This window comes from Cariama cristata, unplaced genomic scaffold (genome assembly GCF_000690535.1).
Source record: "Cariama cristata isolate BGI_N322 unplaced genomic scaffold, ASM69053v1 scaffold6099, whole genome shotgun sequence".
NCBI lineage: Eukaryota > Metazoa > Chordata > Aves > Cariamiformes > Cariamidae > Cariama > Cariama cristata.
In genome coordinates this window covers 5,014-27,626 of record NW_009633929.1, presented here as the reverse complement: position 1 = coordinate 27,626, position 22,613 = coordinate 5,014, and the positions used below count along the sequence as shown (strand labels likewise).

At 42.6% G+C, this 22,613-nt stretch overlaps 1 protein-coding gene across 1 annotated transcript in view; it reads left to right on the top strand.

Moving 5' to 3' along the window:
• LOC104166864 (uncharacterized protein KIAA1671-like) overlaps positions 1-22,258 on the top strand; it is a gene marked incomplete at its 3' end in the record, with an annotated part of 50,432 nt that extends 28,174 nt beyond the window's left edge. The window contains exon 5 of the mRNA XM_009706955.1: positions 22,140-22,258. Within this exon, the coding sequence (XP_009705257.1) occupies positions 22,140-22,258 (119 nt within the window). The remainder of the gene's footprint in view (positions 1-22,139) is intronic.
• Positions 22,259-22,613: the final 355 nt, after the last annotated feature.

Here is a 22,613-nt window from a genome sequence, read left to right as displayed (position 1 = left end):
AAAACAAATATTTAGTGCAAATATTGAGATACCCAGTGTTTCAGGTTAAAAAAGAGTTCACTGTACAAAGTCCTTATGCTAAAACAAAACACCCCATCAACTCTTTTTTTCTTTTCTTTTTTTTTTTTTTTCTTTTGACCATAGACTGCTTATGGTTATTGTAGCAGGGGAAACAGTTGAGGCATCTGGATGAATTGTATTTATCGTACTACCATGAAAAACAAACAAACCAACCAACCAAACCAAAACAGATAAAACCACTGAACCCTTTCATCTTTGGCTGTATTAAGTTTCATGGGGAATCTTTGATTTGAGGGATGGGGATGCTAGGTACAGCAAATGGGAAAAAGGATGGAGTGAGCAGCAAACTTACCTCAATGATTGACTTCGGGTCCAACCACTGAACCCTTTCATCTTTGGCTGTAATAAGTTTCATGGGGAATCTTTAATTTGAGGGATGGGGAAGCTAGGTACAGCAAATGGGGAAAAAGGATGGAGTGAGCAGTGAACTTACCTCAATGATTGACTTCGAGTCTGTGTCATGTCAATTATTCTGTGATGGTCTATGAGATACTGTGTAAAAATCTGAGAGGAAGCAAGGTTTTTGCTGTCTCCAGAGTACCTGTGCAGCAGCATTGGTCTTGTTGGGGCCCTGTCATAAATTTGTTGCAGTATGGGCATACGCGGTACCTGTGTCACAGCTGGATGCCCAGTGTGTTGAGAGGTGTGAGCCTGAAGGATGCTGAGATGTAGGCAAGGTGCCTAGCCTGCTGCAGATCGTTGTCGAGACTGCTGACTTCGAGATCGAGATGGATGCTGTGGTGTGAATCCTATCATCTCTCTCTCCTCTCTCAGAACAGACCTTGATTGGACCAAGGGATTTATTTTTATTTCCCCTAGACGATGCACGGCACAGCAATCTTCTGCACCCATGCACCAAGCAGCTTGTTATGGTTTTGAAATTATGTTCGGTTTTGAACTCTGTCACAGGTGCAGGAGCCTGAACAATTCAAGTCTTTTGTTCATGGACCTAAATGTAAGCCTTTTGTTTGACTGAAGCTCTGTGTTAATTTTTTTTTTTAGCTTAAACAATAAAGATTACAATGTGCTATGAACAAAGATGAAAATTAAAGACTTGGTGCAGTAAGACTGTTCTGTGAACAGTTGTGACAGCGCACTGACAGTAACAGAGGAAATACCTGTAATTCTGTAAGTCTGACTTCTTGCTAGTGAAGTGAGATTTAACCTGGCAGACAAACAGTTTTCACCCATAAATCTGATAACCTGATTGAAACTTGTGCGTTTTTCAGATTTCCCCCAAATCCAGCTATTCTACAAAATGTACCCGGGGGATCTGTCTTGTTTTGTTTGTGTAATAGCAAGTCATTTTGAAGAGAAGGGGGGGGCGTGAGAACTGGCAGGTAGATAGAGCATTTTAAAGAAACCAGTGTGATGATATACAAACAGTTTTGTTCTTTATATGTGGAAAGCAAAACATACTACATCTGCCCAGGCTCTTACCAAATTGTGTGTTTTCCCAAGTTAAGACTGTTTTAAAGCAGCTCACTTGGTTTGGAATGAAAGAAAAAAACCAAACCCCTTTTGCTCCAGCTGTTAGGCTTTTGTGTGTCTGCCAGATGTGCTGCCGGGGCAGTGGGGCAATTGGGGAGCGGTTCGGAGCGGGAGCAGGACTGTTGCAAACTGGCAGATCATTGGGAAACCTTGAGAATATTACTTGACGTTTCGGGTGACTGAGTACTAAAGCATTTCTTTTTTTACTCTGAATGCGAATTTGGAGGTGGCATGGTAAAAACTTTTATTATGGGATGTTACGTGTAAGAAATTCAGCCTGTAGTTGGGAATGCTTGCTTTGAACATGACAATTCAGGTGGCAAAGTAGACGATCTAGAGGCAAAAATAAGGAGCATATAAAAAACATAAGTTGTTTTGTAGTGTCTGAGGAACCCAAGGAGTAATTGAGTCTGGAGCCATGCAGCTAAGCTCAGCATGTCTTTAAATAGTCCATAATGTCAAACACAACAGTTTAAATTAAGTTCTCTTAGTAATGAAACAGAAAGAGAGTCGGTGTGGAATGCAAGACCAGAAGAGCCTTACAAGGGCAGGCTTTGCTCCTCCGTGGTTGCTGAAGACTGAGTGTAACTGAGATGGACGAACTAAGAGGCCCGAGATGGAGTTGAAGCTGTCATGATAATTTATTTGTACGTGGGATGACGACTTGCAGAAAACACCTAAGAAATGCATGAATTTATGAATAATTGCTAACTTAAGTGGAGCGATGGGGTGTGAGGCAGGTAAGCATCAGGAGAACGGGTTTCTGACTGAGGGTCCCACAAGGGAAAGCTGAGACTTTGTTTTTAAAAAACGTTGCCCATCTGTCTCTGTCACATCTGCTTTACCGACGGGATCATTCAGGGGACCGGTCTAGGTGAAAACTAATCCAGTATCCTTTTGGTCGGGTTAGATTCTCAGCTGGATTGCCTTTCCGGTTCCATGCACCCTGGTGCTGCCAAAGGGAGGTGGTGAGGGGGGGACCCAGCCACGGCTGAAGACCCTGTGGGCTTGAAGGGTTCGCACTCCTCAGGAGCCTGCGCTGCAAGTTCTGCCTGCCTCTCCTGGTGTATTGTGTGCTGTGCTACACGTGGGCCTGGTTTTAATTTGACCTTCAATCCTATAGAGTCATTAGCATAATTATATGTATTTGAGAACAGGTGAAGCTCAAAATGAGCTGAAAGCAGCTTTTTGAAAATCTCATGTAACCATAGAATTTTGTTTTCTACCGAACGAGGGGAAAAATAGGGATAGTTACTTCTTTGTGCAGGATTGTATTTCTGAGTTGTAGGTGGAGTAGATGTTGTTAATAAAAGTACCCAGCAATGTTTGAGTAATGAGTTCCCGTTTGGTACTGCGGTAATTAGTCCTGCGGTACTGGTTAGCAGTGTGTGCTCTCTGTTCTCTGAAACTGCAGACCCTTGACAGATCCGGGGTGCTGCAGTGCGAGATAATCACTGGTATTTTTGAAGGGCAGAAGATCGTCTTGTGCTGTTCTTGTTCAGAAACAAACCCTTACTCACCCAGAAAGACTGCCGGACTGAAGTGACTGGGAGACAATTATAGAACATCTGTATGGTTTGAGCTACGCTCTGTAGGCTGATGGTTATAAAAAGATATGTGGGTTCACCAGAGAAGTAGTAAATAGAGTCCATGTGTAACCCACATGCTGTTATTTAATTAAAATACAGTTGGGAGCTTTTGCCAGCTGGGAAGTTTGTGTGGCGTGCTACAAAGCGTGGTATTCTGGGGAGCCTTAGAAAAGAAAGAAAGAGAGCAGGTTGGTGTGCTCCCCGGGGAGCCCAGGCTTTCTTGGTCCGTTGTGTGCGTACCCACAGGCAGGAGATCTTGTCCCTGACAGCGTGCTCTCTATGGCTAGTGTAGTCCTTAATCTATTTTGAAGTTGATTTATGTCTTTCAAAATTATTTTTAATAGTGGCTTGTGTTTATCATACAGGTGAAATCTCACTTGAATCGAAAAAGCCTCAAAACATGATTTGCTACTCAGTTGCTTACAGCTTTTGATAACTCCATCCTTTAGACTTTTCAAGTGCTCTCCAACTTTGGTTGGCTGATGTAACGGGGTCCTCTGAGGTTTCAGTGGATTATTTTACTTACCAGAATAGAAGGGATAGAAGCAGTCCATTTTAATAAAGTGGAATAATAACCTCCTCACACACACACACTCTGCACCGATCAAGGCAGAGGTCGGCATATTATGCTTTTGATGGGGAAGGAGGAAAATAAAAAAAAAACGATTGTGATTCTATCCAGTCCTTGCAGTGTCCAGTGAGAGGTGTTTTTGAGGATGTTTCTTGTATGTAGTTGCTACATGAGTACATTTTAATAAAGCAATATTCCTACCACTTTTCTTAATGCTTAATCCATTTTTTTCAGACGTCACTTATTTTTCGATGGATTTTCTAAGGAAACTAAGTTTCACCACGTAGTCTGTCAGTCTCTTGGCAGCTGCTGAACTTGGCCGGTTTTGGTATGGAGCTCAAGCAGGAGAACATGCAGTCACTTACTGCATTTCAGCTGAACGGGTGGAAAAATCTTGAACCATTTGAATTTGATGGTGAAAGCACATCGGATTACCTTCTGAAATGTTTTGCCATGATGTTAATTGAAGTGTAAATCTAGGCAATAATTTAGATCCTGAGTATATTAAATACCTAGCAGTATGTTCATGTGGTAGCCAGAAGATACTAAATTTAGTATTGCAGGTGGACTCAAATCAGCAGTTTTACAGTCTTCTGAGGATGAAAATGGCAAATTAGGCATAACATCTCACTCTTTTCAGGGGAGGTCTAATAAAAAAGTGGGATATATTTTCTAGTGAATGTTCAGATCCTTCAGGTCACGTACACGTGTGAGAAGTTCTTACGGCAAGCTGTAAGACAGCTGCCTTCTGAGGATCTTGGGTTGAATCTGGTCGAGCATCTCCTCCCATGTTGTGACAGGCGCTATACCAGAAGGTTGGTTAAATCTTAGTTCTGCTCTGCCCGTCCTGCTTAGGCGAAGGGACTGCTGACTAACTTGCGTGGCAGCCGCAGTCCGGAGCCCTTTGATTGCTATTTTGGGGGGCTACCGAATCAGACGGAGCCTGAAACCGTCTAAAATAGCAAAGTGCCTCGTGAAGAATCCCTGGACTGCAGCAAACACAGAGCTGCACTTGCAAATACACAAATGTTTGAAATATGGATCTTAGATTAAACAGTATAAAAATGTGTAGTAAGACTTAAATTTCAAGCCTGGATGCAGGGTCTCCATCGTTCGTGAAGCATTATCCCTAACTGTGTCAGAATAAGTTTAAATTGGTTTTCTATTTCTTTAAAAACATAAGAGGCACCCAGCTCTTGGGCGTCTGATCAGAAGTCTCCCTTTACTTTTCTGTACAAAACCAACTCTGTAGCAGATTGAAAGAAGAGCTGTGTGAGGAAAAAAGGTTTTTTGCTATTGGTTGGATTCCGTTTTAATACTGAGGTTTTTTTATTAGATTGCTGATATGAGAATGTTCAAAACAAATATAATGTATTCAGAAATTAAGAATAAGATATGGAACACTACAGTTTGTCACCAAAGTTTTCCTTGGAGATAAGTTACGGGCTGGTGGAGTTCAACTCTTAAAAACAGTGCCTGAGATCCAAGACACCCCGTTTCCTCAGGGCATCTTATGCTTGTGTGCATGTTTGTAAGTAGCGTTTCTGATACAACAAAACTTTACACAGGAACGATTTCATAAAATCTTATCTAGAAATTATTCCATTAAATCTCTTCCTGGATGGTTTAGAGGAGGAGAGGATGATGCAAGACCATGGTACTTTGTGTCGCTAATTAAGCAATAGCAACAAAAAAACCCTTGAATAAACAAGAAAGTGAGCAACTTTCAACATGCCTTTCTTACCTTCATGCCTGTCTCTCTCTTTCCCCTCAGTTCTGAACTAGTCACGTCTTGACTTTGGGCACCTACATATATTTATTGATTTAAAACCATAGCTTGTATTTCTGCTGTCCTCCCAAACGGGCTCTTTCCAGAAGTGCCATGGCCAGTGGCATCTGACTGCTGACTGTTACCTGCGTTTATCCACGGGGTCCTCTTGGTTGCCTCGACCCGTTTCAGGCTTTGCAGCGGTGGTGCTGACCCCGTGGTCTCCCAGCTGCTGGGGAGGGAGCAGAGCTGGGGAATGGCAGCAAGCTCTTGCTTACAAAAGTTAATAGTGCATGGAAGTGTGTGTGTGGGGGGGGGAACCAAACCTGCTTCAAATGGTCAGACCTGTTCAGCTTTGTTTTGAGCTTCTGGCTTAATCATTATCTTGCACTGATATCATTGTCACTAGCTTGAAAGGATCTTGTTTGAGTTTGTAAATCGCATCGTAAAACAGATGTGACAGCACTGCCCAAGTACCCCATCAAACAAGAGGAATGGGGTGTAGGTTTTGTCCTAACCTGCCCCGTCCAAATAGGAAGCCTTCTGGTGTCGGTGTAAAACATTCCTGGCAGAGGTGTTGCTCTTGTTTTCCCAAGGAAGGGTTAAAATCAGTAAGTACATGTGACATATGCAAACTATGAATCATTCCAATAGATCTGTGCAACTCCTGCCTGCTTAGGCAGCAAGCAGATGCTGTTCCCTTGGTTGCCATGGTAACCCTGCCTGTACTATAATAAAGCCCAGCCCAGATCCTTCCTTAGGCAGAGCTCTGCGGCTGTTTCACCTAGCTCATTGTTTCCCCTCCGGAGAAGAGGCAAGGCAGGGACGGAGAGGAGGGAAGGGGATACCAGAGGCAGCGGCAGCTTTCGCCTGCGTGTGACCTCTTGCGCCTCATTCGGGGCGCGTTCTGAGTACGGCAAACCTGCTTGTGAGACTGAGACGGGCTTGCGAGGAGCTCGACAGCCAGCAGCTTCTTTGGAGTCCGTCTCCAGATGGTATAAGGAGAGGAGCTGGCGTGTGCAGCGGCTTCAGTAGGCGTGGGGAAAGTCTCTCTGCTGGCTACTGGTACCGAGCGTTTTACCATCCCCAGCCACATTCCTCTGTTATGAAGCCCCCCGCCTTGAAGCAGCGGAGCTGATGTCATTCGGAAGATGTTTTGGCAGGCTCGGAGCACCCAGCGAGTCCGGTCTTGAAGGCAGCAGGCTCGACACGGTTCCCCTTCGGCTTCGCTGTGCCTCACGCGCTTGGGATCTGCAGTTCTGGAAGTGAAAAAGCTTGAGAATGGTTCCGAAGACGGGAAGAGTGGTGAGGATGGGGTTCTGCCCATGCTGATACCTTCCTGCAGAGTTTTTTGGGGGGGAAGAAAATAATTTGGATTTATCGTTCAGAAGAGCTAATAGTTTTGCTGCTAAATGGATTGTATAGAAGCGTCAGAACTTTGTTTAATGTACTGTTACCTGAAAAGCTGCCGACCCAGAAGAATGAGATTGTTCTTATCCGTCTGATATTTACAGCAAAGCAAGAACTTGGCTTAAAAAGAGAGTTGCTTTTCCAGCTCTGAAATGAAGCAGTAAGAGACTAATTCTGTGCTTGTAAACGGACTGATTTCAAATGACTGTGTCAGGATTTAAACCTTGATTTCTCTCTTTAACATGGCTGAATTAAACATGTTTTGATGGAACTCTGGAAATCTGATTGTAAGTAGGAAAAGTCTTTTATTTTTTTCCTACTTGGCAAATACCAATCTCCAACCTCGCATGTCTTTTGTTATTTAAACACAGAAATATGCTGATGGTTCTAGTGTAGTGCTATTTACCTTAGCTGGAAATATTTTCTAAGTGGCATCTTTTTTGCAAAATAAAAACAGGGTTGTTGAGGAGAATATATTTTACCGTAATTGCTGCTGAATATTGATTTCTCATCTCTGCTGGAAAAAATGGATTACCTTGGAGACAAACTGACAGTGGCACAAACTCACATGACCCAGTGGATGGGTACGGTGCGGAGATCCTTACAGGAAGCACTAAATTTAGTCACTACTGCGGTTGCTCATGAACGGACTAGCGGGGAAGGTGGAAGCAGGACTCCCTTCAAGCGAACCTCCTCCTTCAGGCACTTTGCATCCCGGAGCAGAGAGTCCTTCCGAAGGTTTTCAGTGCGGAGTCAGCAGAGGTTTTCCTCTTTGAGGAAGAGGCAGACCAGTTCAGAGCCACCTGAGCTTGTAAGCTATTCACCTTTTTGAGACGCTCGAGGTAGAGAATACAGTGCAAAAACCCCTTGGTTTTGTTGCAGCGTTTTATCTAATAACAAAACCTACATCGTGTCTGCTTTCCAATTTAAAAATAGCCCCCAAAACACTTCCAGGTAGTGGTGTCTGTCTGTCTGCTCCCAGCTGGTTTCTTCCTGCAGCACAGGTGGAGATTTTCATTTGCCAGGGAACACAGTTAATCAAGGCTTTGGGAACGGGGAAAAATGATGTTGATCTTTTTTTAAAGTAACACAGTAAAGCAGGACAAATATTTGTCTAAAATGAGAAAAAGAAAGTTAGTTTGAAACTGCACTCGTGTCGGTCATTTCAAACTCCACAGGTCAGTGTGACTTTGAATGTACAGCAATATTGGTCGTTTTTCAGTAAAAGAAGCCTGAAGCTAAATTTGTGAAAAGAGTTAAGCACTGTTGCTCTGCAGCCAATGGTAAATTATCATTATTCTCTTCTTTTATTGAAAAAGAGGTATTTTTTTTCTCAGTATAACTGCTGCTTTGTCATGAAATAGAAGTTATATGGCCAGCATGACTTCTGAGGGCCGTAGCGGGGCGGAGGCAGGATGCCATTTCACGGGAGCAAGGGGCAGGTGAAGAGCCCTCGGTGCTGGCTGCCACGCAGAGCCCCCCACCCCTCCCTTTTCCATTAAATCCCATTCCTAGTCTCTGGGTGATTTTCAGGAAGGCTGGTCTGTATTAACTGGCATGGCAAGGCGGTGGAGGAAGGGCCGGTTGTGTAGAGAGGAGCCCCTTCCCGGGTGGAGGGGGTGCGGGCTCTCGCAGCTGGGCTGGGGTCTGCCATGCGCCTTGCAGCCATTATTCGACACCCCCTGTTTCTGCTTCCAGCAAGCACTGCAAAGCAGCAAGGTTTTTAGGTTATAGTGTGTTAAAAGGTAAATGGATCCGGTTTCTCCTGTTTTATTTCATGGAAAGGAGCCTGAACTGGTGATTTGAGTTGTACCTGAAACTGATAATGTAAGGCTGATGCTTGAACTGTGGGAAGTGGGTGTTGGGGGGGCTGGGACCACCGCCTTGGTGCCAGTGTGTGGGTAAGTCCTGAACAGTTGCTCTCTGAAGTGGCTAAAAAGTTTTGGTTGATTTTTTGGTGGTGTTTTGGTTGTTGGTTTGTTTTTTTTTTTAAACGAAGTAGTTATTCATTGTGAAGTGTAAATACATGAAGTTCTGATGTGGCCTCACCGAGGTTTGTTCCCGGACTGATTGAAGGTAAAGCTGCATTCCTTGGGCAGGTGTGGCCTTTGTGTACGGGCTACTTCCAGTACTTTTTATCAGTTATGGTTATAGCATTTTTGTCCGAGCTTGCTATTCATCTCCTGTTTGGCTGTACTGGAAAAGAAAATATTGTCAAGGGAATACAAAAGAATGAAGAGGAAAATATTTGGTAACCACTGTTACAGTGTTAGCATGGTGCAGTTCTGTTGGTTTCTTTTTTTAAACTGATCTTTTAGATGTCTTAGTCACCTGAATAAAAAAACTTGTTTAAAAGAAGTGAAGACTGAAAAATGGGAATGTGGAACCTGCCGAGGGCAGCTGTACTGCTGTCCTTACGCTACACCGCTTACGGAGCAGAACTGGTGAGACGCAGGGTGACCTTCTCGCTGGTGACAGCCGCTGGAGCTGCCGTTCCTCTGTTTCAGCAGTAATTTTGCATGGGTTTGGCTTTATGCGTGGATTTGGTTCAATTTGTGCCCAACTCCTATGCTCAAATGAAAATTTGTAGTTTGTGCCATTGCATCTTCTGCAGAACAACTTGTGAACGCAGACCTTGAGCTAATTTTTGTCTGACTGGAATGGGGTCCTGGTTTTACTTAGTCCTTGGAGCTACTGACATTTTTCTACAAAACAACAATGGAATTAGTATAAAGCACATAATTCATTGTAAACTGACTTCTTTATTGGTTTGTTCTACTGTAGAGTAGTCACTTGGTGCTGGTACTTCAGGGACGCGGTTTTTAAACAAGGAGCAGCCGTGTGGCTGACGCAGCGAGGGCCGGTGGCGTTCAGCTCCCATCTCTGCTGTCGCCGGTGGCTGCTGGCTGAGAACATGGCATTGTACAAGACCACAAAACCTGTCAAAGCTCAAGTCAGACAGCACAATTTAAGGTGGTGTGAGTAAACTTGTTACGCTATAAATGCCTTGCTGCTGAGGTGGAAGACAGTGGAGGTGTGAGAGTGCGTTTTGCTGCATCGCTGTAGCTGTCCGTTTGTCCCCTGGCATGACTTTGGTGGACTTTCAGATTGAATACCGAGAGAAGTAATAGGTTACAGTTTGTATGCGTCTCCTGTCACTGCTTCAGATATCTTCTAGAGGAATTAAGAGTATGGCATTTAAAACATTCATCTGTCTGTTTGTATATCTGTGACTTTTAAAAAAATGCTTGGGCTCAAAAATTGTCTTGTTTTCTCTTGAGTTCTGTACTTCAGTTGCCATCCTATGTTTGCAGTAGCTTTTATGGCAAAGGGCTAACGCTGTGCGTGCTGTCTGCTGGATCCCGCAGTGGGAAAACTGGGGGCTGTTCCGTAGGTCTGACATAGGTGCAGTTCCCAGTCTCTTTGAATGTGGGGAAACTGGCAGGTCAGCGCCTTACTAGTTACCTAGTATAACTTATTTTAGCTGGTAACTACTGCAAGCTGTGTACTTGGGAAAGGGCTCATGGATATCGCTTTTTTTTTTTCCCTGGGCTGTAAGAGATTTTTATCCACTACAGAGGAGCTTTAGAATTGGAGTGAAAGAGATTTGACGTAATTGGTTATTTCCTTGCTGGAGGTCATAAAAGTAGGAATCAGGCTGCAAGAGAGAAGTAATTTTCTTTACAAACATTTCCCTTTAAGATCCCAGGGATTACGTATTGGCTTTGGTTTTGTGTTCATACCTTGTCCCGTTTTCCTGTTGGGTGTCCGGGAGGGCTGACATCCTGACCCAGCTCCGGCTCTCTGTAGCGCCGCAGAGAGGAGGTCCTGCAGCGGATCCCTCGGGAAGGGAGGCTGGGTGGAGATACCCTATTTAAAATGTAATCCTCTAGCTTTTATATGGGAACCTGGCTTTATAGACAGGACATGGTGAATTTAAGTTGCGCCTTATAAAATCTCGTCTATCCCCTGCTTTTTTTTTCCCTTTTTTAAAATTTAAATCCATATGCCTTAAATTACACCTAGATAAATAAATGTCTAACGCAGGGTAATCTGATTCTGACTCTAGAGAAAGTATAGCCATGCTTTTAAGAATTGCTGAAGAGCTAGGCTGATCAAGGGATAAAATGAGCCTGAGAGATAAAACTAATTTATCTTGTGGTTCTCAAACCAACAGTTGATCAGGCAGAATTTAATATATGCAAATCTGTAAATCACAAACAGGAGTGCGAGATTATTTTTTATTTTAAAGAGCTTCTCTGGTCTATTCCACAGCACTGTTTGGAAAAAAGATTCTTTATTTTATTAGTTTCTTTCCCTGTAGTACTTCTATTAATAGATCTTCATTGAAACGGAATACTCTGTCACTTGTCCTGCCTTCATTCATAGCACAAACCCCTGAGCGCGCTGTTTTTCTCATCAATTGCCGTTTCCCGACGAGCTTTTCCTTCCTCTCTTTCGCCTTGCGGTAGTCTGTTCGTGGAGCCATATCTTCAAAGCTAGTTATCTGTCCTTTTTGTTTCTAATGAAACTGAATTTAATTGGTCTGAGGTTATTTTCTACAAATAGATGTAATACAGTGTTCTCATATTTAATTTAAGGAAAAAAGATGTCACCATGGATTGAAGAAACTTCCTGGCGGCTGCACCCAAGAATGCCTGGGCCCTGCTGTTGCGGGTCACGGGTACTGAAAACTGTCCGCACGTGATGACACAGGACCAATTTTAATTGCATCATTATTCTGGCGTATTAATATCAGATCTGACAATCTGTAGTTGAGCTTGCAGAAGTTATTACTTTACAGTGAAACCTTTTAAATGGAAGCTGATTTTTCTCGCAGACATTTTTATTTGAGGCTTTTTTTTCCCATTTTTCATCTCATGGTGTCAGCTCAATGTCTTTGTTGTAATAGGAGCAGAGATACTTTCATTAAACATTGCCTCTGTTTTAATCACGGTAATATCAGTCATGTTTCTATTATAGGTATGATACCTGGTTTCACGGCCAACGCCATTAGTTCTAGATCTTTACGTTTGTTGCCATACAATAAAACCAGCATAGTTGTTTAATACCCTCAGTTCCTTTGCTTGCTTACTGCTTACTTATCTGCCTAACTCTTACACTGCTAAAAAAGTGTGGCGGTTTGTTTCTTTGTAAGATGTTTAACTGCCTTCAGACTGCTAGCATGAACAACAAAGCTGCAGAAAACCTCAGAGGTTTTTCAGGTTCTCTGGGAGGAGATTTAGAAGTGGAACAGAAACGATTAATTCTGTGGCTCCTTGGGCTGTGAGTAGTCCACGTGTTTGACGCGAGTTGTTCTGCTACGTGCTAAAAATCACACCAAAGTGCGTTTGATTGTGTTTTGCTTTCTGCTGTACTGGGCAGGTGATGAAAATGGTCTTTTCATTCAAGCTTGATCTGACAGCATCAGTTATTTGTTTGGATTCAGTTTTAATATAGTTCCAAAATTAAAATGGAAATGGAGTGTTTGACTGCACGAGTCCCAGATGTGCTGAGAGGGTGCTTAGTCCTTCAGAGGGTTTTTTGTTGCATCCTACAGCCCTTTCACTATCATCCTCTCTGCTAGAGGTTGAAATTCCCATCTCGTTTTTTTTAATCTTCAGAGATGTTTCCTTCTAAGCCAGTATTAAGCTTGTGCAGTCAGCTTAATGTATGGGAAAGTTGGTGGACTCTGACTTTTTCAATTTGGGTAGGGTCCCTCTCTGGTCCTGAAGAGCAGGTGAGGGACGGAGAGGAGCACTGTTAACACCTGGTTTGGATGACACCCGTGCCGTTCACCTGCACATCGCCTGGGGTTGTAGCTCTGCTTTTAAAAGGGCATGGATCGGTACTATCTTGTTTTGATTTTACCCAAGGTCTGTCTGCAAATGTTTGTCCTTTAGGGTGAACATCCTTCAACAAACTGTTTGTAAAAACAAATACAAGTTGGCATTTTTATTCTGAGCTTGGCTGTTTTGATACAGACTCTACAACAAATAGTTGCTGAACTATTTTGCCCTAGTATTCACCGAAAGCACAATGAATTGGTCTCAAAAAAAATTTTTTTTTTTTTTTTGGTACCATCAGTGTGGAATTTTATCTTTAAATTTCCAGAGAGCTGTTACGGTAGCGTGAAGCATGTTTGCAGAAAGCATGCTTTTAAAAATGAGTTGTTTGTCTTGTTGCGGGGTAGGGGGGAGGAGTGAAGCTGTTCAGTTTAATTAATGAAGATACGAGGGCCAATACTGAAACAGTTCATGCTTTTTCATTCTTAATAACTCCTCTGTGGTTTAACAGGCCATGAACATAGCTGGCAGCATAAATCTGGGCCATAAAACCATAGTGATGGGCATTTAGTAGACTGCCTTTGTTGTTCCCTTGTTACTTTGACAGGGATAATCACTTAAACAACTTTACTCTGTGATTTTACTTAGGCTGGCTGCAAGGAGTTGATTTTTACCATGTTCTTGAAGCATAAGAAAAGAACGTAACTGTATTTCGAGCTGGTCGTCGTGCTTGTGCTCATTCACCTTGCTTATTTATTTTTAAAAGCACTAAGTGATAGCAGTTAGCTTTCAGGGGAAATAAATTGCATCAAACAAAAACATCACTGAACAGAAGTCTTGACACTGGCAATCCATTTTTATTGCGATTTTGTAACATTGAGAGAGTTTCAGGAGATGCTAGTGGGGTTTCATTGACGGGGAGGGGTGTGTATTTTGACTGCTGTCTTCTAAAACACTACCTAAGTTATCTGAGATTTTTGTTTAAGCTAGCAGTGCAGAGTCTCCAAAGCCTGCGTGTTTGCTATTCTCTTGTTGTCAAGAAATCCCGTCACTTTCTGTGCATCTTTCAATCTAGACTTTAAACTAAGGAGCGCTTTTTCCCAGGAATGTTTGTTTGAAGTTATGTGGAAAAACGTTAACTGTGCAGAAGAGCTGCGAAATGAAGTATTTCAAGTAGGAGGTGTTGATTTCAAGTATGTAGCTTTTCAAAAAAAGCAAATATATTCACTTCCTAGCATAACAGTGTAAAATTGTCTTGTTCTGGCTTGTGTCTCTTGCGATGTTGAAGTTGAGGGATCCAGTTCAGCTCCTAGTGCCACCTTTTATTAATGCTGATGAGAGCTGCGTATGTCCTCTGGGAGAGAGGGAATTCCTCAGTCCCCGAGGTAGGACAGCACTATTCTGCTCAAAATCCTTGAGGGACAGGCTCTGATCCTGCTGCGTTTGGTTTCTTGGGATTTAATTTCTTTTTTAGCTTGACTGCCTAAGGCTGAAAAGAAGGTTTCATCTGTTGATATAGGAGGGATTTTAAAGATGTCCCCAACCATTTCTTCTACTCTGCTTTGGTTTTCTACTTTCTCACTTCTCAGAGCACGGACTGTCATGGCTCGCCCAGCCCCAGCAAGGTCTATGTTTAGAATTTGGTTCTTGTCTGCCTTTTGCACATCAAGTCAACCTCTGCTCTATCTTCAGCCTTGCACTGAAACCACAGGATACGGTGCGTGGTGAGTGTTCACAGCAAGTCACAGCAGCTCTATTTTCAGGGTATAAAAAAAATGACAAACTCTAAAATGTCTTGGAAATCCTGAATGGAGCGAGCAGGGTAACTTCACTGAGAGTCACTGCAAAAGCAGGGAGTAGATTTCATTGCACGATGGTAACCGGATCCCTGGCCAAACTAACTTCATCTGGATTAATTTGGCCACCTTCTGCGTTGTGGCTGGTGGACTTTGGGTCTCTCTTTGGTGCTGCTGCCTTTAACATCGTGAGTCTCTCAGCTGAACCTGGCTCCCGGGGAGCACAGCAGGGCTGGGGCTTGTGAGTGAACGATCCATTAAGGGAGGAGAAGCGATTAGCTGAAGACCAGCAAGCAGGGGAATCCTTTTGTGTGTTCAAAAGGTGTGGAAAACGTCAGGGTTTGGGGAGCTGTGATAGTATTCATCCTCTTGGGGGTTCAAGTTGGGGCTGGGAAGGGGTTGCTGGGAACATGATGTTTGAACTTGAATCAATCATTGAACTTGCTGGCAGTGATTGCCTCTGGGTCCTTTGTCGTCGTAGGCAGCGAACGTTTTGTGCTGGTGTGGTGAGGAGCATCCTAGTCAGCTCTGCACTAACCTGCTTGTCAAATCATCTGTAGTGTTTCGGTCTGTTGGACAGTTTGGGTGTTTTGATTATGGTAAAATATTTTTATCGTAGCATGAGGCACGTACACATTTCAAAGGGTTATACTTCAAATACAATGGATTTAGTTTTGTTTCGATTCGGTTCAAATACAGTACTGAAGCAAAGAGTTTTGCTTCTAAGATTAAGGCTGGCTTTGCTATCAGCAAGGCCGTAGGACTAGTGATAAGGGTGGGTGTAGCTTTTTAAAGGAGAGCAGCTGAGCTAACAGCATACGTGGGATACAGCAGCTTGGGATGTTCCCTGCCCTCTCCACCCAGTTGCTCTTGGGTACCAGCTGTTTGCAACTTACTCTTGGCATTTGCTCCCTCGAGTTAGGGGCTGGAAAGAACGCTGGCCCTTCTCTTTATTTCTGCAGATGTAGGTCTGCTTTTCTGCAATTTTTGCCCTGCCTTTCCAGGGAGAAGGAGCTGGGATTCAGGCCCATGCATCAAGCTGGGAAGCTATGAAAAGGTGGAGAATTAAACCAGTCACCCTCTAAAAAACCACCGTGTTTCATAAGGTAAATGCTGTCAGCTTTTAACATTAGGGATATAATTGGCTGTTCCTTATCGTATCCCAGCGGAAGAGGTAGAGAAAACACATATGGCTGAGGCAGCCCTGGGTTGCATAGCAACAGTAAGGATGTAGCGGCTGATACCATTTATGAGAATGTTTTATACCGTGGGACTTGGTACGTACTCCGCTGCACATGGAAAAATTCAACATTTATGATTTAAAGGGCTTTTTTGAGTAGAGCAGTGTAGACCCTTAGGATGTAACAGTGCTAAATATGTCGTGTGAGTGCTTTCGGACACAGGCTGGGGCACGCTTGTGTTTCCCCAGACCTGTGCTCACGCCCCCCGGCAGTGGCTGCAGTTCGCCACGGTAAAGCAGCCTGTCCTCTCCAACCCCGGAGGGCACCGGGGCCGGCGGGACGTTCCTCTTGAGCAGACACCAAGGCTGCTTCACTGCAGTCTCCTCACTTGCTGGCAGCAGTAGCAATGGCCTACATGATAACATAAAGACCTTGAGGTTATGAGATTGATTAATTCAATTACTTTAGTCACTGCTCTTAGGCTTCGTCTCCGGCATTTGTAAAGTGCTTCCTTGGTTGGAAGATACTGTGCTGCGGAGGATGTTTGGGAGGGCTGGGGAAGTTGTCCTCGCGTATCGATGCCCATGGGTGGAGCCTGCACTGGAGATCTCTTGACTTTCCTCATCAGTGAGGTCAGAAAGAAAATGTGCAATTCCTGGAACTGTTTATCTGTCATTGCAGCATGGAGGGTGGGGTGGGAGGCAGAAGGTGCTGCCTTCTGCCTGGGACATTACACTGGGGCAGTTATTCCTTTCAACAATTTATTTAAAAGTTGGGAAATCTTCTCGCCTGATTGCTGGGATCTAACTGGAGCGTTCGTCTTGAACCATGACTTACTCCTTGTGGGCAGCGCTAATTCGCCGGATAGTAAGTATATATGGAAATCCTAGGATGCTGATCCCACAAACTTAGACTTTCCACTTGCTGCATTGGCATTTGGATACTTACAAAGAAAAAAAAATATGGGTTGTGAAATGTTGTATAGTTTCTAAGGCCTTCTTACTGTGGTGGGGATTTTTCTTGGTGTTGGTTGGTTGGTTTTGATATGGTGTTCTGTTCTTGATAATTCTGTTAGTGGTCCGAAATATATAGTTTACCTTTTAGTAATAATCCTGAGAATCATTAGAATAATTGTAGAAGAATTTGGGTTAAAAAGGACCTCTGGAGGTCATCTAGCCCAGCATCCTGGTCAAAGCAGAGTCAACTATGAAATAACAGAATAAAATTTTAATAGAATAAGATGTATTGCCATCTTCCTGGCATAATGCAGCGGAACAAATGGGATGGTTTTCTGGATTTGTAAGGACTTGTAAATTCTCCTTCGGTGCACAGTGTCAGACTTAAGGGGTAGGGAAGTTCTGAATATGGGCATTTTGACCCAACTTCTGACTTCTTTTAGTTATTAAAGGAGAGAGAAAAAGAAAAAAAAAAAAGCTTTTCAAGAAATTAGCAAAAATTTTTTCTCTTTGAGTTCTGTGTTAACAAGGCAGATGGTCAAAACAATTCCATTGTGCAATTACCTATTCATATTCAATTTATGCCAGTAGATTTTAACTTTTAATTTTTGCACTTCAAGCTGTGGGGTGTCATTTTGGCTGTCTGATGTCTCGGTCTCTTTTGCAAACAGAGATATTTTTGAAACTGTCTATGCAGATTCTGACTCATGAGATCTCTTTTAACTGGTATTCCTCATATGCTAGGGCTTTATTTCACATCAGTGCAAAAGAGTGTTTCACATAAATGTATGCATTCATCCTTAGTTACGGTTAATTTTTGCGCTGGTAGGACCAATATTGTGTGTGCATCATTTTCAGGAACTGGAAATTGCAGGAGTAATCAGCCCTGGACTATTGCCAAACCCAGCTTAATTCCCAGGGAGTACCGAAAGAGGCATAATCGTAATGTCTCATTTGAGAAGAAGAACTAGAGGCAATTCAGTATAAAAGTCGGCTGTTTTATTTTGTATGAAAATTAAGTTGATTTTTTTTCCTGGCTAGTGGTGTAAGAATTATGAAGATAAAGATCAAAGCATGGAGAATTACAGCATTTGAATACTGGATCGAGAGTAGTATTTATTGGATTGGGGAGATTTTCCTGTGATTATAAATAAGAAAATTTCTAATTTGGGTTCATCTTGTGCGCTAAGAAGACACCAGACCCCTCTTTTTGTTGCCTTTTCCTTTCAAATGTCTGTTTCTACTGGATCACGAATATTGTGTGTCTTGAGGGAAATGGCTGTATCTGGCCTAGCTTCACATCTGGTACACCTCTTCTTTCAACTTTGGTTTCTTCTTCCAAGGAACGGGTAAAGAAAGAGAATGCGTTGCATGTATTAGCACAAGTTTGTGGAGTTAATAATGGATAGTTGTGTCTCACAGAAACAAAGGTTTCTGTTCAGAGCAGATCTGTTCTTAAGAGCAACAAAAGTCAAAGCCAGATGTGTCAGTTCTTTATCTTGCAGGATCTCTTGTTCTGTGCAGTTTATACATTAAAAAAAAAAAAATATTGTTTTCATCCACCTGAAGAAATGGACTTTAAATTAGGGTTTAGGCTAGGGAACAAAGCATGAAGCAGAAAGTGGTCGTGTCTGGGAGCAGTACATGTCGGAAAGTATTTCCTTCTTTCTCCTGCCAATATTTGGGTAAAAACTGCCGTTAGCGCACCTTGCTGTGCCGCTGGGTACCTTGCAGGCGCTGCCAGGCAATCGGGAGGGTGCTTCGATCCGTCTTCTATGGCTTTATGTAAGTTAACGTGGGATGTGTGCTATAACGGGCTTGGGACAGACCTGAAAATTGTCACTCTGGTACATTCAGGAAGTCTTACTTATTTTCCCAATCTGTCATATGTTTTAAAGGTTTTGATTTGTAATGCCGGTTTGTTCTTCATTCATGTTCTTTGTAACACCAAGTTCTTCCAAGTAAAATGTTAATGCCAGAAAAGGCAAATGTATCTGTATGATCTAATTTGAGTTGCTTGTGTCTAAAAGCATCTCAGCCATAAAACACAGTAGCATATATGTATAGTCCTCAGAGAACTTGTGTAATTTTGACTGGTATTTAGTTTATATAGCAACTATTAAGTGCTATCCAGGGAGCATGAAGGCTGAAAGAGGATGCAAGTAGAAAAAAATTATCCTTTTTTTTTTTTTTACTAGCCTCCACTTTTTTTTTTAAAAATAAGCTTATAGTTACTGAGAGTAAACACTGTGAAAACAAAGGGAATGGATTTTTCCCAGGCATCCCCAAGATCCCGATGCCCAGTGCTTCCATATTACCAGGTTGCCTTGAGTCGTTCTGGAGTGCAGCGAAGAAGATGCAAAAGAGATCTTCAAAAGAAAAGCTAAAACTCATCGTTCTTGTCCTTGCTAATAATCGCATACTGGAAAGAATAATCTTGATGGTTTGTTGTCGCTTCAGTCTTCAACACAGGCCACCCCTTCCGAGATGCACGGGCTATAAATTGCTTTTCTGCATCACCCTCGGTCCCCCCAGCTGACACCTCCTCCACAACCTGGGGAGAGGGTCACCTCCTCTTCCCGCTCCCTATTTTCGTCGTAGTTAGTACCCTAATTTTTCTCTCAGCGAGCGGACCAGGTTATCGTCCCTCATTAAATTCTCCGCGGTTCTTCTCAGCTGGTAGAAGCCGGAGTCTTTAAATAGTTTAGGCGTAAGGAGCGATTTGTAGACTTGAAAGAACATTTATTTTTTCCTGACTAATCATTTGGGCTATTAAAAAGGATGGGTTGAAAGGGATTCAAATTGTCTTCTGAAATAAGTAGCTTCCTCTAGAAGCAAAAAGCAGTAACGTTATTGGATATAACAAAGTAATCTCTCAGAATTTGGAGTGTCTTATTCCTTACATTTAGACTTCTCAGTTTGTTTTAGTGAATTTAAGCTCAGAATGTCTACAGAAGTAGTAATCTTGTTTCTTTTTCAGGCTTGTTTTGGTTTTAGCCTAGAGAATCGCTATCTGAGTGTTAAATGTGTCATTTTGGTTATAAAACCGCATCTCAAAGTTCAAATATATATAGCATCAAGTAAAATGTTGCCCAAAACTGAGGAATACGTGCTGATCAGTTTGTCTGCAATGTGAAATTTTATTAAGAATTACCGAGCCTTCAGATGAGTGATATATTTGCATCCAAATTTCTTTCCTGTTGCTGCCAAAATGGTATTATCTAGGTTGTGCATGTCTTCTCCTTGCAACCCTCACATTCACGATAGCACTGTGCTTTTTATAAACAAAGTCTCCTAAATGCAACACACAAAGTTGCTCTTCTGCTGCTCCCATTCCTGTTTCTGAGCTTTTTAGACCTATGTTTCTGAGACCGCCAGATGCGGCAGTTACAGCTCTTAGTATAAATCCAACTTTTTCTGTGCAGACAGTGGCAAAAATTTATATTGTTCACGAGAACGCGGTAGCTTTTAATGTGAGATTGGGATTAAAAAAAATTCATAACAAGCATCAAGTTGAAAAGAAACAAACCCCTTCACTGGCACGGACGGTAGGGAGGAAAGTGAGAATAACGATTTGCATTTGTTAGTGCCTTTCCTAGGAGTGGATCAAGTTGGCGAAGGTTGCGTGACCACCAAGTGACGGCAGAAGGCTGAGCCCAGGAGCGTTAGCTTAGCCCTCGGTGCAGAGCGTGGAATCATGAAGCTATGGAGGGAATTTGTGGAAACCAAACCATATATCCGAGCCAAGGAGAAAGAAATGCTCTGTGGTTTGTAAGAAATAGAAGACTATTTCCCCTGCCACTCACCTGGCTGTTAGAAGAAGTGTGTGCCTTGCTCACGGTTGAAAGCTTGTACCTGGAATGGACTGAAAAATGCAAGAATTCAGCTTGCCTCTGGGGGTACACGTGTATATCTGTATGGAAAGTGTAAGAATTCCTGCCAGTGAATTCTTAGGCTCTGGGAACATCTGGAAGAAGAAAAGCAGGAAACTTCTGTTTCTTGTCACTCACAAACTGAGCCCCTGTTTTACTTGAGTATTAACAAACTGGGAGTTTGACTTTGTCTAGTAATGGTGCATTGCAATAGTTGGAATAAATGGGGGAACCTTTTGTTGTTTATTTAACTCAGCATTAAAATAGACCACTTTGTTGGCAGCTAACTAGAGAGTGGCAACGGCGGGGGAGATAAGCAACTTGTTAGAAAAGATACAAGCATTGTAGGACTTCTTCGGTAGCCAAGTGTCAGTATTGGTGAATTACCCTTAATGTCAATATATTTATAGTCTTAAGGCAGCGTTCTTTAGGTTTACAAAATTAAGGACACAAGAGAACATGTGATTTCCTTTTTTTCTGATAATATTAAAGGGATCCCATTTCATTGGATATGGTTGTTACTTCATGTGCTGCTTGAAGCAAAATAGATGTGTTGGTAGTTTCCACCAGCTTGTTCTGCTAGGTGGGTTTGAAGGGGTGGGTGGGCGTTGGCTTGGGGTTTTTTTTTCCCCCTTTTTTTTTTTAAGAGAGAAAAAGCTTAGGACAGGTGGAAAACAATGTAATCTACTGTCAGATGAGATCTTCATAAGCAAAGTTGATATGGCACTGAAAGCCATACATGTATTTGTTCAGGATAATGAATGCAAATGGGGCCAACACTTAATTATCTACGCACAATGTATTATTTCAGTAACTATCTAACTTCAGTGTGTAACTCAACACAACTGCAAAACAAAAGGTGCAACAGTGCTGTATTCTGGAGCGTATTAACGTTGGTCCGCTGCAAATCTAGGGTGCCAGCAGCAGCAGCTGACCCACTTCTCACCCCTGAAGAGAAGGGTCCTGAGATGCACTGTTTCCCCCTTACAAAAGTAGCAGTTCTATGAAATTAAAATACTTGGGAAATGAGAGGTCAGGGTAGAACACGGGAAAAAACACCGTGGTCTGTCCTTTCACACTCTACATTGTGTTTGAACTTTACATTAGCACATAGCAGTTTGTCAAAAGCTTTCTAGTGGCTGGCAGTATGCCTGTCTGTCTATCTATTTATTTATTTATTTATTTAGGCTTTTTATTTTGAATGTCTTCCAAAGAAAGAGCTGGGGGAAAAAAGGTCCTTTTATTAAACCCAGGAAAAGAGCAGTAGAGTTGATGTTTCCCTTGTCTGCTAGGAGAGATGAAGCCTAGTCCCCAGCAGAATTCTTTGTACTTGCATAGGTGCTTCTAAAAATTTTGTGCAGCCTGAGATAAGAATAATGTTTAAGTAAAATGGAGTTACAAAACCAGAGAGTCAATTCCGGCTCCTAGAACGGGTTATTTGCCCAGGAAAACAGTGCTTATTTTATAGAGACTTCTTGTTTGGAGTTCATAGCCATTTTCCATGTTTACATTTTTATTGCAGTTTTATGTTGACCAAGTTTAATTGGTCGATTTAAAAATACTTTCGCCAATAAAATCCGTTCATCATGTAGCCAAGGGATAAAAGAATGCTGAAATGTTTCAATTATTTCATTGCAGGATCAGCTGAAGCGGTGCTTCTCCAGACAGCCCCCGGGAGCGAAGGACACAGACACGCTCGTGCAGGAGCCCGACAGCCAGTACGGCACCTGGAATGAGCCGCGGCACAGCGGGGACAGGTAAGGGTGGGCAAAGTCCCCGCTGCCATGTGCGCACGTTTTGCCTTAGCTGAGGAATAAGAAGAAACCCTTGTTTTGGGGGGGTAGGTGTGTGCATGTGTGTCCACGTACGGTTTTTTTAAAGTTGCATGCTCGCCTTTGGTGACTATACAGTTTCTTTAGTCTATAGGTGAAGAAGTATTTCTTGGATATCTGCAAATTGCAATAAGGTTTAAAATTTAAACTCCATCCTTCAGTGAGAATGCGGTATCAGCGCTTTTGTAAGCAATGACAAAACTCCCTTGGACTGGAATAGATTTAACAAGTCTGCTAGTGAGCGAAGCACAAGTGAGGTGTTATTTTTTTAGTGCTAAAA